At 44.8% G+C, this 15,855-nt stretch overlaps 1 protein-coding gene across 1 annotated transcript in view; it reads right to left on the bottom strand.

The window, feature by feature from the left end:
* The window catches only part of SLC4A8 (solute carrier family 4 member 8), an 80,221-nt gene that overhangs the window by 29,336 nt on the left and 35,030 nt on the right, over nucleotides 1-15,855 (bottom strand). The window contains exons 10-16 of the mRNA XM_049625465.1: nucleotides 14,667-14,813; nucleotides 13,728-13,828; nucleotides 7,188-7,362; nucleotides 6,456-6,589; nucleotides 5,176-5,421; nucleotides 1,314-1,419; nucleotides 540-701 (exon numbers count right to left, since the gene is read on the bottom strand). Of these exons, the coding sequence (XP_049481422.1) occupies nucleotides 540-701; nucleotides 1,314-1,419; nucleotides 5,176-5,421; nucleotides 6,456-6,589; nucleotides 7,188-7,362; nucleotides 13,728-13,828; nucleotides 14,667-14,813 (1,071 nt within the window). The remainder of the gene's footprint in view (nucleotides 1-539; nucleotides 702-1,313; nucleotides 1,420-5,175; nucleotides 5,422-6,455; nucleotides 6,590-7,187; nucleotides 7,363-13,727; nucleotides 13,829-14,666; nucleotides 14,814-15,855) is intronic.

Here is a 15,855-nt window from a genome sequence, read left to right as displayed (position 1 = left end):
TCACAAACTGCCACAAGAGACATCCCTGGGAAGAGACTTTGGGGTCCCCTATGTATCCAAAGCGATCATCCCGCTTTACTATATTTAGCAGCCAGCTCCAGTTATTGCATACTCCATCTCCCAGCATCCTGGAAAGGACACTTCACAGCACTCCGGAAATTGAGGGTTAAGAGCCTTTGCAGAACCACCTTAAACTCCCCTGACACTTTTTTCTTTTTTTAAAGCAATCTCTACCCACCAATGTGGGGCTTGAACTTACGAGCCCAAGATCAAGAGTTGTGTGCTCTACTGAATGAGCCAGCAAGGCACCCATCGCCCGATACTTTTAATCAAAAAAATCCTGAGTATTAACCCCTCAGCCCATACCACATGTTTACGAAAGGCTGCCAGACACTAGAAGAGAATGCCACAGTGGGGCTTGCCGGGACATCTGGAACTTGCCACCTGCCACTCTACTCAGCAAGCGGCATGGAAGCTGAGAATAGACTCTGTTATATTAGAATTCTAACGCGGAAGAAATGTATGAGGGTGCTACCTACTCTGGTTGGGAAATAGCGACTTGTCTTAAATGTCTTTAAGGTGCTCGAGAGGATGAAGGTGGTGAAGAAGAGAATGCAGGACCAAAAGAGCACATCAGGAGTATAGGGTCCATGATGGCCGCACGCAGATCCCGTGAACTCTCCGTGCATCTCCTGGCACTCCTGTGGGAACAAGCATTCTGGGTGATGAAAGGCAGGCACGAGGGAATAAATAGCTCTGGCCTTCTGAGCCCACCCCTCCCTGTCATCCCACGGTTGCTGGGGAGCGCAGGCTGCCGGCAGTGTCCATTGACCCGTGTGCTTGTGGCGCTCTCGCTTGCACAGGCCCCTTCTGAGTACGGTGACTACTTAGAGTCCTTAGACGCTTGGAAAATGAAACCAGGATGGTCCCAAGCAAGCATGAAGCTCTGGGAGGGCTCTGGCAATTTGTACTGTTTATCTTACAGAGGACTTCCAAATCGGAATGTTCTGCCAGCCTCAGAAACCTGGGTGTGCCCCCGCCCTGCCTGGTTTCATCCCCACATATCCCTAGTGCAGGGACCCTGGGTAGGGTGTACGTGGGAGAGAAGAGAAAGGCAATCTTCTTTTCCCTTTATGTACAAGGGAACTTTTGCTGGGGAAAAGGGTCAGCAAGAATAGTTTAAATAAATAAATAAACAAACAAACAAACAAACAAACAAACAACCTTTATTTTTGAAAACGCTAGACCACGCTGAAGGGCTACCACACTTAAACTTGGCAGTCACAATGGTACAATACAACTCCCAGACTTACGCTAACAGTCAGGTTGGCCCAGTGGACTTCTGTTGTCACAATATTGTGGTCCTTCCAGTACTGCAGGGTATGGTTGTTTGGATTTTCTGGGAGAGTACACCTGCAGCTGAGGGAACAAGAAAAAAGGATTCCTGAGGAAAGCAGCCAAGTATTTGATTAAATAGTTTTAGCCATGACTGGACTAAAGCCCCTGTCAGAGCCTGCCTCGTTTCTCCTTTGCCCATCTCAGGTCCCTGAGATTGGTCCTGTTGCTTGAGGCCCATGGGTAAGCCCAACCACATCCTTATTTTTCAGTCAGCCATTATAAACACAGACACAAATCGGCACATGGGTCTTGAATTAAATTGTGCCGACCACCAAGCTTGGCACAGAATGGTTCTTGGTAGTCTCCTTGCTTAGTTTCTTTCGCTTAGGCCCTTCCCGTGAAATTCAATCTATAAAGCAAGGAGGACCTGCTACCCCATTTGGCTCTCAACAGTCTTCTCCGAGCCTGGATATCTCCTGCTCTCTATACCCTGCCAGATTCTCAATATGCTCTCAATATCAGAGGCTCCTGGAATTGTGATGCAAGCTTGTCCCGACACTGCATTATTCCTGGTAATATCCCACCACCATGGACTCCTCTTGTACCTAACCAGACCAGATCAGATTTGTCCCTCTGGCCAACATGCAGCCTCCCAGTCCCACAATGAACATAGCCATTGCCACTAACTTTGCATCCTCTGTGGATTTAATGAGCATACCTTCTAAGGATATAGTACAACAGAATTAAAATACAAAAAGATCTCAGTAGATTGTAATAGGAGGAAATCAACAAAATAAAACGTAATAGGGAAAGCCATAAAGTCCTACATTTAGGTCTACAAAATCAATCCCAAACTTGGAAGCAATGAAGATGTCCTCCAGTAGGTGAATGGATGCACTATATCTATAACTACACAATGGACTATTATTCAGCACTAAAAAGAACTATCAAGCCATTAAAAGGCATTAAAGACCTTTAAGGCAATAACACTAAGTACACAAAGCCAATCAGAAAAGCCTACATACTGCAGGATTACAACTATATGACATTGCCGAAAAGGCAAAATGATGACAACAGTAAAAAGATCAATGCTTGTCAGGGTTTGGAGTGGTACCGAGGGATGGGTAGGCAGAGCACCAAATATTTTTTTTTGAGAGAGAGAGAGACAGAGAGAGAGAGAGAGAGAGAGAGAGCATGAGCAGGGGAGGTGCAGAGAGAGAGGGAGCGAGAAAGAATCCTAAGCAGGCTCCACACTCTCAGTGTGGAGCCCAGTGCGGGGCTCCATTTCATGAACTGTGAGATCATGACCTGAGCTGAAACCAAGAGTAGGAGGCTTAACCGAATGAGCCCCCCCAGGTGCCCTCAGAGCACAGATCTTTAAGGCAGTGAACTATTCTGTATGATACTATAATAGTGGATATATTATTTATAGATCAATCAAAACTCATAGAATGTACAACACCAAGAGTGAACCCTAATGTAAACTATAGGCTTTGGGTGATAATGATGTCTCCGTGTAAATTCATTGTTTGCAACAAACTTAGCACTCTGGTGTACAGGATGTTGATACTGGGGGAGACTGCACATGTGTGGGAGCAGGGGGTGGATGGAAACTCTGTATCCTCTGCTCAACTTTGCTGTGAACCTAAAACTGCTCTTAAAAAATCAGTTCCACATACTTGGAACGTATTGTATTATGCTGAGTGAAATAAGTCAGTCAGAGGACAGGTATCATATATCTTCACTCATATGTGGATCTTGAGAAACCTAACAGAAGACCATGGGGGAAGGGAAGAGGAAAAAAAAAATAGTTACAAACAGAGAGGGAGGGAGGCAAACCACAAGAGACTCTTAAATACAGAGAACCAAGGGTGGATGGGGGGTGGGGGAGATGGGAAGATGGGTGATGGGCATTGAGGAGGGCACTTGTTGGGATGAGCACCGGGTGTTGTATGGAAGCCAATTTGACAATAAAATATATTTTTAAAAAAATCAGTTCCACATACTAACATAAAATGATTTAAAGAGCTGGAGAGTTCTAGCTTCACAGCTCCAACGGTAGAATGCAACTAAGAAAAATCCCACCTTGAGCTGTATTAACACAGAATTACAGTGTCCAGATCCAAAGTCTACTCAGTCCAAGGCTGGTCACTTTTGTCAATCTTCCCCCACTAGGTCTCTGAGGGCAGATCCTTTGTCTGCCATGTTCACTGCTGTCTCCAGGGCCTAAAACCATGCCCGGCATATAGTAAGTGTTCAACAAATGTTTGTTAAACAAATAAATGAATGATTGAGAAAAAGGTCGAAGAATGAACCTTACTCCAATGCCAATCAGCAATCCACTAGGCTTCAAAGATTATATTCCTCTAATGGTTGTTATTTTGTAATAAAATAGTTTCAAAATTCTAACAAAAGTTTTTTATGAATTCTGACCTTAAAAAGGGGAATAAATGAATATGCAGAACCTACGAAAATGTATCCATGACTAGTTGGCAGACCCCTCCATACAGTGTGCTCTCTGCTCAGACAGTTTCGGGTTGAAATTGTTCGCTTTACAACCAGGCCCTCCACGTCAGAAATGTACAGCCAGAAGGCAAGGAATTTGATGTACGGAGCTAAAGGTTGAGGATCTTTAGTCATAATTTGGAGAATACTATTCCAGAGAAGAAGTGTTTCTAGGACCAGACTCTCCTGGATGGTTGACGACATGGCGAAATACCATGTTTCTTCTCCCCCTGATCCAAACTGTATCAGGCATGGGAAGAAAAGAGTCTCTTGCGTTGAAATCTATGTAAGTAAAAGGTGAAAGATTTATACGATCTGAAGAGAAACCAAAGTATGTGGATCCTGAGAAACTTAACAGAAACCCATGGGGGAGGGGAAGAAAAAAAAAAAAAGGAGGTTAGAGTGGGAGAGAGCCAAAGCATAAGAGACTATTAAAAACTGAGAACAAACTGAGGGTTGATGGGGGGTGGTAGGGAGGGGAGGGTGGGTGATGGGTATTGAGGAGGGAACCTTTTGGGATGAGCACTGGGTGTTGTATGGAAACCAATTTGACAATAAACTTCATATATTGAAAAAAAAAAGAAATCTATGTAAGTAAATAGATTATTAGATCCTTAGGAAACAGAGTAAGAGACCTGTGGATCTGCAAAGAATTGTTAGTATATCTCTACCTAACGATTCCTAAGAGGAGCCTGTACATACATTCAGACGATCTTGATAACATGCTTCAGGGACTCACAAATCCTTGTAAAAAGAAGGTCCTCCCAATAACTCACTTGAATTCTCCCTGCTACCTTTGCAGCCTACTTTCGTCTCGTGCCTGGAACCAAAAGCCCGTGCTCTGGAAAGCATTCCTCATGTCCCCTCTGAGTTTTGTTCTTAGTCCATCCTGACTAAGTGATGACAGAGGTCATCACTTCTGGCTGTTCTCTGGCAGGCCCCCTGGGGTCTCCACATCCCGATCTAAGCCTTATTTCCCAGAGGGCCAAGACACTTCCTTAAGAAAAGGCGCAAGTACTGCCAGGTACACTGCATCAGCCAGTAAACCCAGGCCCACTGCTCAATTTAAAAAAAAAAAAAAAGAGGGGGGGGGGGGCCCTGGGTGGCTCAGTCGGTTAAGCGTCTGACTTCAGCTCAGGTCACGATCTCACGGTCCAGTGAGTTCCAGCCCCGAGTCAGGCCCTGGGCTGATGGCTCAGAGCCTGGAGCCTGCTTCCCATTCTGTGTCTCCCTCTCTCTCTGCCCCTCCCCCGTTCATGCTCTGTCTCTCTCTGTCTCAAAAATAAATAAACATTAAAAAAAAAAAAAAAGACAAGCATAAAGCATACTTACTAATACAGGCTAAGGTGGTCCAGCTGGCTGTGCATGTGGATGGGGTAGGTCTCTGCCAGGTGAATGAGCTTTTCTATTGCTTCATAGATGAAAATAATGCAAATCAGGGAGGCAAATGCCTCTTCAGTGAAGCGGGTAATGTAACAGACAAGGGAACTGGCATCAGTTGCCACAAGGACAATACACAGGAAGGCAGTCCACAGTCCGATACAGGCTCGCAGGGAGAGGTACGAAAGAGCGTAATCTCTGAAACAAAACCAAAGTTCATCAAAAAGCATGGATGGGTGAATTACAAGACAAAGGGTCAGAAATGTGGTTAATTCATCTCATCTCATCCATTCCAGTACCGCAACCCAGTTTACCCCTAATTCTGACTGTACTTTACTCCTAAATGCTGCCCAGGGACAGCTGTGACCAAAGATTTGCTCCACGGGTAGTATTTGCCCCACAGGTAGTATCTGCGACAGCAAGGACACGGAAAGTGGAGAAGGAAGGAATCGGCCACACGCATTTCTGCCATTACTGCCCAACTTGATTCAGATCTTATTCTTACAGTTAGGAAAAAGGGGCTGGCCCATGTTCCACATGCTCCTACGTCCAATCCAAAATGAAGAAAAAATTTGATAGGGAAAGGAGGCACTGCTAAGCCCCTACCATCAGCCCCTACCCCACAATATGAAGGGGGCGTCTTAGGCCAAATTAAAAATTGACTTGAAAGGGGCGCCTGGGTGGCTCAGTCGGTTGAGCGTCCAACTTCGGCTTGGGTCATGATCCCACGGTTCATGAGTTTGAACCCCACATGGGCTCTGTGCTGATGGTGGGGAGCATGCTTGGGATTCTCTCTCCCTCCCTCCCTCTCTCTGTCCCCTCTGTGTGCGCGCTCTCTCTCTCTCTCTCTCAAAATAAATAAATAAACTTTTAAAAACCTGATTTGAAATGAAAATGAAGGAATTTGACTTAGCTAGAGAAAGAAAACTCCAGTACTACACTGTGTGTTAACTAACTTGAATTTAAATAAATAAATTTTAAAAAAAGATAAAAAGTCAAGACTTCAATCATGGCTGAGGGACATTAATAAAGCTCTTTAAGATTAGGAGATCTACTATTTTAGATACAGTACTACCTGGGGGCAGGACAACAGACCAAATGATGTTCTTTCATTAGGTTTTTACAATCCAGAGTAATATTTGCCTGATTATGTTCGCCCAGGATCCTGGCATTCAACCCTAACGGCACAATAACACATCCAGTTAGAGTTTTCAGAAAACCAAATGTCTTACTTGCAGAATTTGAACAAAATCTTTTCAAATACAAGCACTGGCCCAGTACTTCCCAGGATGGTGAGAGCCTGTCCCGCAAACAAGGAATAGGCAATCCCAGTCATGGAGGCTCCAAACAAGGATTCAATTGCACTCTGAGGGGGGAAAAAAAATCATCAGAGTCCATAGCCCATCTGTAACCAGTAGCGCGGGCTTATGCACATTCCTGACTTAGCTCTCGTGTGTGCCCTGACAAGCCTTTTGCTTGTATTTCATTTTAGCAAGAGTGAAGTATACACACGGTCTAATACTCCTGTAAAGGATACCATCTTGATAATCCAGGTGCCCAAATCCAACCACATAGGATTCCTTAACTAAGTCCTGTTCTTCAGTGACTCAATTCAGTACTTAAATATACACAGAAAGCACAGTGATACCATTTGTATGATGAGCCGTCATTCAGAATCACATTAAATTTCAAATGACATTGATCTATCATTTTCCACCCTTTTGAGCACCAGGCAATTCAACCGGGCAGTCAACTAGTGACATTGATGTGCAAGCAGACGAGAGTCGGTTCTAAAGGGAAAACTAGGTTGTTGCTTGGTATGAAATCAGAAGACCGCAGTATTCAGTAGAAAGAATCCAATCTCCTCAGCCCTAGCCCGGGGGATTTTCCTCTCCGCAGACTTCCCTGCCAGCACAATGCTTTAACTCCTGTTGGGGCCAAGAGAAGTGGTAAAAAGTCCTTACTATGCGTCCCTCAGTGGCTTCTCCGAGCAATCCCCCAAAGGTGATGACAGGTGACATGCAGGCACAGTACAGGAACAGAAAGGAGGCCAAACACTGTAAACTGAGTGCATCCCGGTAGTCGCTCCAGTACCAGGGGGCCTTCCGCTTGATGTCCAACACCAAGCCCCCAAACAGCCTGTGGAAACATGGCAAACAGGCCTCTAACGCGGTCCCTCTTCCACGGAAGTATTTGAACAGCGCACATTTGAAAGCCACTTCAAATGTGCTCTGTAGACATGCTTTGGCTTCGATGTGAGCCCCAGTACAAGAAATCTCTCCGGGGTCAGCACACATTCCATTTGCAAACAAGGGCATGAATTTGAATGATTATCCCGAGCATAAAGAGAATTGCTTTGGGAGTGCATATTGCCCATTCAATAAAGAGTTCCAAAAAAAATTAACGTGAAATTAAGTAATCGCTTCAAATCGCAAATTCTGAGCTGTTCGGAGGAAATGTGCAAAATCCATTCAAGGTATTAAAATCGTTAGTTTTATTATATATGTATTCTAGCCAAAGAGCCCCATCACATGCACTTCCCTACGCTGAACAGCTACCCACCTTACTGTTGAGAAATTAGCATAAGAATTCGTTCATGTGGTCGACAAGTACTAGCAGATATTGTGCCAGGGACCGGAGATGCAGCAGGGAACAAGACAACGCAGCCCTTCTCTAGCACAGGCGATAGGCAGTGCTGTGAGGGTGCCACGGCAGCATAGAACAGGAGGGAGATTTCAACGGGGACTCAGAGAACCGATCAGGAGCTAGCCAGATGGGGCAGAGGGGCTAGCGTGGGTGACACCTGGAGGTGAGAGTGCATGGCGGGGTCCAAGTGCTAACGCAGACACAGCTCGATAAGACAGTGTGAGGGGCAAATACCAGCAGACAGGAACGGTGAAGCTGGAGAAGCCAAGTCACAGAGCGCTTTGCAAACTGTTTTAAGGAATTAGAACTTTATCCTGATGGCATGTCAAGTCACCGAAGGATTGTAAACAGGAGAACAACATAATTAAACGTGCATTCTGGAAGGATCACTCTGGAGGGGGTGTAATGAATGGAACGCGGGGCAAGACTGGAGGCAGGGGATTGGGAGGAGGAGAAGTGGAAGGACTCAAGGGCTGAATCAGGAAGTAGAGTCCACAGGACGTGGTGGCAGGACTTCTGGACCCCTCTCCAGTTCCCAAGGATGAGACAGATCAAGAGCAAGATATCCCACACCAAGAAAGAGTGTTCTCAAACTGGGTCACTTTTTCTAGAGTGAGGTCTTTGCACCGGAGTGAAAGTTGATAGGGGAGTCACAAAAAATGCCACTCAGCATTACAGGACAGATCACCTGGTCTCTTCTACAAACCAATGGCATAGAGAAAAAGGAAGGAGAGCTAGTACAGAATGGGATCATAATAAGCAAATGCAATCCCTGACTGGATGCTATGTGAAGAAAAAAAAACCTCTAAAAAGATGTGGCTAAGACAATCACAAAAAGTTAAATGTGAACTGAGCATTAGACAATTTAAAGAATTATTGTTAATTTTGTTAGATTTCATAATGGCATGACCGTTGTTTTTTAAAATGTCCTTATCAGGGGCGCCTGGGTGGCGCGGTCGGTTGGGCGTCCGACTTCAGCCAGGTCACGATCTCGCACTCCGTGAGTTCGAGCCCCGCGTCAGGCTCTGGGCTGATGGCTCAGAGCCTGGAGCCTGTTTCCGATTCTGTGTCTCCCTCTCTCTCTGCCCCTCCCCCGTTCATGCTCTGTCTCTCTCTGTCCCAAAAATAAATAAATGTTGAAAAAAAAAAAAAAAAAAAAATTTAAAATGTCCTTATCAAACAGAGATACGTACTGAAGTAGTTACAGGTAAAATGACATGATACCAGTGATTTGGTTTAAAATAATCTAGAAAACATAAAAATAAAACAATTACGTGGGGAGAAATAGACAAAACATGACTGGCAAAATGTTAATCACCGTTGATGGGCACATGGGGGTTCATTATACTGTTCTCTCTTCTTATGTGTTTGAAACTTTCTATAATAAGCCAAAAACAAAAAATGAGCTACTCTTTCATGAAAGGAGGCTTGGCCAGCTCTTTCCATCTCTCTGCCTGGGAGCCTGGAGGAGAACCATGCGACCTGGGGCCTGTACGCTAGGGGGAAAGGCCCAGGCAGCTCTCTCTTTCCATTTGAATGCTTTCTCTCCCTAGCCAGGTGCAATGAGTGTGTTCGTAGACACAGGGCGGACACTGTTCTATTCTACCTATTTGTTCTTTTCCTCTGGTTTGGGTGGGTATAGTTGGGATTCACCGTTGTCAGTTTATAGCGGTAACATCACAATCTGGTTCTTGGCTTAGAGAAGAGAGGCAAAGCTCGTTTTGTTTTTAGTCTATCTGGCAAACCTAGCTTAGGTAAGGAGCTATCTATAGGGTCTAACCTAGAGTGTGAGAGTTCCACCTCAGAGTTTGGAACCAAGGCTCCAGTTTGTAATAAAGTGTCACTACGCCTTGCTTTCTCCTCTGTGCAAATAGGACCTGATAGGCAGTTTTGATTGGTCTGGGGCAAGACACAAGTGTTTCTGGGTCTTTACCAAGACAGAACTAGTACCATGTGAATATCACCTCTTAATCACCGATGACCTTCCTCTGAAGGGTATTATTCTGGGAGAAGACTCTCCTTCTGTAATAATGAGCCTCACCCCACTTGGCAACCTGAGATGCTGCCACGATTGCTCAGCCCCTGGATGCAGGAGGCCCCTCCAGGGAGAAACGTCTGTGAGTCACAGACAAAAGATGTATGCGAAATGGATTTATAAGAAGCCATAGAAAGGGGGGGCATCTGCATGCCTAACAGTGATTAAAAGGGGAAAGAAAAGATCTGAGGCTCTTATGGATAATGTAACTATAAATTAATAAAATGATTTCTGACTACTATTTATGGAGTCAGCCTTATCCCTCACTCATGCATAGAATCAGACCATAATTGCACAGCTACCAAAAGATCAGGCATGGATGCTTCTCTCCACATTTGAGACTTCCTTTCCCTTTCAACACTACCTTTGATGTTCAAGTTTTTTGGGGGGTAGGAGGCACACAGGGATACGAATTTCAGCTTGATGCAAGAAAGGACTTACCCGTGTAGAGGGTCACTAGGCTCTGGAGCACTGACTTAGGGAGACCTTCTCTGGAGGGCTTTAAGGACAGGCCAGCCATCCATTTGTCTGGTGTGCTTTAGAAGAAACCTGTTTGAAGTGTGTGTGTTGGGGGGGCGGGGAATCATCGAGATAGCAGCTCCTGGTTCTTTTTTTCATTAACCCTTCCCAAAAGCGGCATCCCCAACGAGGTACATAAATATGCCTTGGAAAAGCCCTTTCTTGGAAAACCCTTCTCTTCCCTGAGGTGACACTTGTGACCTAGGAACACTCTAGTCAGACTTTTGTCTTTGTTATGTACGGGAATGCATCAGCATCACGGAGGTCCAACACACTGTGCTCCAGCCCGGCCTCAGGTTAATACAGGACTGTTTTCAACTTGCCTCCTTTCCTGCCTTAAGAGTCTACACGCCCCCATCTTCATATACCTCCCCGTCCAACAAATAGAACATCCCCTAAGTCTCCAGGTTTTGCCCCAGGCCTTGCAACATTGTACACACAAGGCAGGTTTTCCACCTCAGAGAAACACAACTAATGGTATGAAGAACTATTTTTTGTCTGTGTAGTCCAGGCGGGTCCAGAAAGTTCTAGGATGTTCATCTATGGGGGAGGGTTTGCTTTGACTCCCTACAAACTTTGAGATTTGGAAAGAGAAAAGGGTTGGCACAGAAGCATAATCTCTGATGCAGGCATGAAGTCACCTGACCTACAAGGCTATAATAGGAGAAAGGCCATGTGTCTTGAGGTCTTTTACTAAGGGCTCTGAGGAAAATTTTGGGAACTCAGGAAGAGGAGGTATCTCCCATACCAAGCAGCCCTAGGCCCTGAACCTAGATAACCCTTCCTTTCAGCTTTATCAACTCCATTAACTTCCTGACAAGACATGAAGGGAGAACTTCCTCAAACCCTAGATGAGTTTGTGAGTAAAGGTACTTTGACACTGTGAGTAAGCATGTGATGATCCTGGCCACATGAGATCTTCTTTTGGGATGTCAGGCACCATTTCTGAGAATCAACAATTCTTGAGATCTAATCTAATGGTCTCCCAAACTCCCACGTGGACTGGATTATAAATGACCCCCTCGAGGGGCGCCTGGGTGGCTCAGTCGGTTAAGCGGCCGACTTCGGCTCAGGTCATGATCTCGTGGTCCATGAGTTCGAGCCCCATGTCGGGCTCTGTGCTGACAGCTCAGAGCCTGGAGCCTGTTTCAGATTCTGTGTCTCCCTCTCTCTGACCCTCCCCGTTCATGCTCTGTCTCTCTCTGTCTCAAAAATAAATAAACGTTAAAAAAAAATTTTTTTTTTAAATGACCCCCTCGAAAGGCCTGGGACTTTAGTTTATTCTCCTCTAACACCAAAAGAAACCTGAAATCTCAAATCATTTGGAGGAAACCCTGTTGCCCTCACTTCCACTACCTTCAAACTCTAAGTCCTAGGGTGTGAACACCATTTATATTCAAAAGATATATCACCACCCTGAAATACCATCAAACACCCAAGACCCTTTCCCTAAAAAACACCACCTCCTCTAGGACCGTCTCAATCCTGGAACCTATTCTAGGGACAGATGCTTCCCTTGAACTGCTTCTCAATACCAGGCCTCCCCACCCAATGCAGACCTCTCCCAACTTTAAAGAAAATGTTAAATTTACTCTTGGAGGTTGCTCCCTCATTTCAGTGATCCCTTCCATCAAAGAGCTATTCTGTTCCTCCATGATCACTCCCCAGAACCCAATTATCTTTCCCCACCCTCAAATACATTCCTCCAGCCAGGAAACACACCCCCATTCTGGACACTGCTAGCTAAGTGCCATCTCTCCTGCTTCTAAGCCCCCTTTCCTAGCTTCTCCCTGAATTTCTAAGAGTAGAAAAATAGATGACTGTCTACAATCCTAGAAAACCCTGAGTTTCCACTGGGTACTGAGGATAGAAAAATAAGGAAAGCAACTTCAAGCAAAGAAGAAAAAAACTAAGGTGAAAGCTAGGAAGTAGAGGACGTTACAAAGCTTCACTCCATGATCTGAGTCCTGTCCTGAGACTCTCCACCCAGCAGATCCTCAGAAACAAGTACAACTTATGGAACCAGAACTATGGTCTCAACCATCTCCCACCACCTGGGGAAACCCTAGATGTCACTCCAACCCAAAACACCATCCTCTTTCACCACCTTCTTACCTGGCAAATCAAAGTTAGTCTGGGAACCTGCTTCCCTAAACTTCCATAGAGAACCTCCTCCTTGGACATCTGTCTTTAGAGTCTGGGCCTAGAAGAGTAGATGGACTATACTGAGACACACCCACACCCCTAAAATACTACTTATTTTCCTACCCTAAGGGAGTTTCTTTACTTAAAATAATCACTCAAGGGGCACCTGGGTGGCTCAGTCGGTTAAGCATCCGACTTTGGCTCAGGTTATGATCTCATGGCTCGTGAGTTCAAGCCCCACATCGGGCTCTGTGCTGACAGCTCGGAGCCTGGAACCTGCTTTGGATTCTGTGTTTCCCTCTCTCTCTACCTTTCCCCACTCATGCTCTCTTTCTCTCTCTCTCTCTCTCTCTCTCTGCCTCTCTCTCAAAAATAAACATTAAAAATAAATAAATAAATAAATAACCACTAAATATTTATCTATATTTAGTCCACTCATGCTACAGAACAGGGATCACTCTAAAAGTATTCATTCATTTGTTCATCAGATACTCAGTGCCCACTCTGTGCAGGGCACCATGCTGGGTGCTAGGATTATAATGGGCACCCTGCCCTTACGGAGCAAACATTCTAGCAGGAAGGAATGAAGCAATAATGAAGCAATAATGAACAATGAAGCAATAATCATAAAGTATGGGAAGCAATAATAGCAATAATGCTATTGAAGCAATAATAATAACAAATGAAGCAATAATAATAAAGTATGGGAAGGGCTGTAAACCAAGGGGTAGGAGGAAGGTGGCAGACAGGTGAGGGACAAAGCTCAAAGTTGTGACACCACACAGTAGGAATACCTAACCTCATCTAGAGAGAGTGTTAGAAGGCTTCTCAAAGGAAGTGACCCCTAAGCTGAGACAAAAAGGTAAATAGCAGTTAGCCAGGAGATGAGGGAGGGGACGAGTGTTCAAATCAGAAGGAACAACATGTAGAAAGGACTGGAGGTGAGACAGACTGTGGTCAGTGGTTTGAGAAACTTGAATGAATAAATACAAGATCTGATAAATTCACAATACTTATTACAGTCAGTGGTTCCATTTGAAAAGTCATTCCCAGCCAAAATACTAGAGAGAAGAAGGCTGAAAGTGAAGACTATGACTCATTCCTTTACACAACTTCAGCCCAGTAAGCAGCATGAGCTGTGAAACATCTCAGAACTTACCGCCCGGTGCGCTGAAGTTCTGGCCCGCTGTGGCCCCCATGTGGTTCCGGTTCTATATGGCAAACATTTCCATTTGGAACTCCAGGCATTTTCCGCTTCTCCTTTCAACAGAGGAACACAAAATTAGTAAAGTCAGCCATCTATCCTGTCCTTCCTGTTAACAGCGGGGAGTGATAATGAGATCATCCAAAAACAGCCCCCAAATACCCATGTGTTTGTAGTTTTCAAATGCATTTACTGATTTGGGGCAGTTTATTGACTTTCCTGAAAAACAATAACAACATATAATTTCTCGCCCTCTCTACTAGTGCCTAACTCCTAACCCTGCATTGCTCAGAGACAGAAATATGGAGGCCTGGACATCAGGTGGGACCTAAGTTCCAGTTTCAAATCTGCCTCTGTATAATCTCACTTCACCTTAAAACTCTGAAGATAGTTTCATTGAAGATAGTTTTATTTATTTGTAATATTAAGGATAAAAATGCCTGCGTGGGGATGTTGCCGGGAGGGCTGAGTTCGCATCTGTAAAGCACCAGGCCTGGTGTCTCGTGTACAAGGGCTCCTTGGCCACCTTTGATCTGTCCCAAAGTATGCGGGATTCCACCTGTTCTCTCTATACAACTTGCTCTTTTCATCGCATGGCTTCATTCACAACATACTCCCAAGAAATGTGCTTTCCTCTCCTATCCCATCCCACATCAAACCTCCAAAAGCTGGCTTTAAAATTATCCTAGAGTAATCCTGACTGATCGCATCACACCTGAGCCAATCTATGTTACTGTATACTCATTTTTTATAACTGCTCTGTTCATTCTACGTGCCCAAAACAGGGCTATAGCTTGAGTTATTTAGTATTTACCCACATGGTCTTTGCTTTGTCCATGGTGGGTACTCAGTAAGTGACACTTAAGCCACCATTGGCTAATGTGCATACATTACCTGGGAAGGGACATTTTTGGGTGGCTCGATTCTAATGGAGGGGTCCCACTCCCCTGGAGGGAGCACTGTAACCTGGTCTAGGAACTCATCAATCCCCGCCAGGAGATCGTCTCGCTCTTTTGCCTTATACGCCACATCATGAAAAATCTACAGAGAAGAAAAAACCCTTAGGAAAGTTGAAAATAACTTTACTTAAAACAATCCCCAATGAAGGGCACCTGGGTGGCTCAGTCGGTTGTGCAGTTGAGCGTCCAACTCTTGATTTTGGCTCAGGTCATGATCTCACAGTTCATGAGTTCGAGCCCTTGCATCAGCCTCCACGCTAACAGCACAGAGCCTGCATGGGATTCCCTCTTTCCCTCTCCTCTCCCCCTCCCCAACTCATGCTCTTGCTCTCAAAATAAATAAATAAACTTAAAAACAACAACAACAATCACCAATGAATGTGGTGAAGGACAGATACAACCTCATGATTTTTATCTCTGTCATGGGGAATGACATGACAATGTGGAAAACTTCAGCATTTAAAAAAGTGCAAGGATAAAAGCATAAAAAAATGAAACTAAAGATGAGATGGGTCAAAAAAGAACTAGATATCTGTATGCTAGTACAAGAAAAGATGAGACTCTAAAGTTGTATAATTGTTATACCCCCAAAGAATGGGACAAAAGGCAAGATACATGGGAAAATTTTCCTATCATAATGGTTGGAAAAAGTGGATGAAATTCCTAATGAAGGTCCCCCATGAAATAAGCTTCCCAATCAAAGACAGATGACAAAACACAACCCCCATCTCCCTCTAACACCTAACACCCCATCGCCTGCTAACACATATGCCTTAAAAACCCTACCCTGCAGCTTACAAGAGCAGTACAGTCCTCACTAGGGCATGTAGTGGGGATTCAGCACCATGGCAGCCACAATGTCTGGTTGTTTGGGACATTCACATCTCAGTACCCTAGCTCATACCCCTGACCCTCACGTGGAATAAGAGTGAGGGTTCTTTATGTAAATAGCTTTTATGTATGCAATTAGCCATCCTCTCTAGAAGGTTGTCAGCCTTAACACCTTTCTCTCTAGGCATCCTAAGAGCCAAGGATAATTTTCCCAGAAAAAGATTTCTCTGCATCCTTGGGAGAGATGATATAGGAAGAAATAACCCCAGAAGGTTTGGTCTTCCCACAAAAAG

Source organism: Panthera uncia, chromosome B4, assembly GCF_023721935.1.
Source record: "Panthera uncia isolate 11264 chromosome B4, Puncia_PCG_1.0, whole genome shotgun sequence".
Lineage (NCBI taxonomy): Eukaryota > Metazoa > Chordata > Mammalia > Carnivora > Felidae > Panthera > Panthera uncia.
This window is presented reverse-complemented; position numbering and strand designations above follow the sequence as displayed.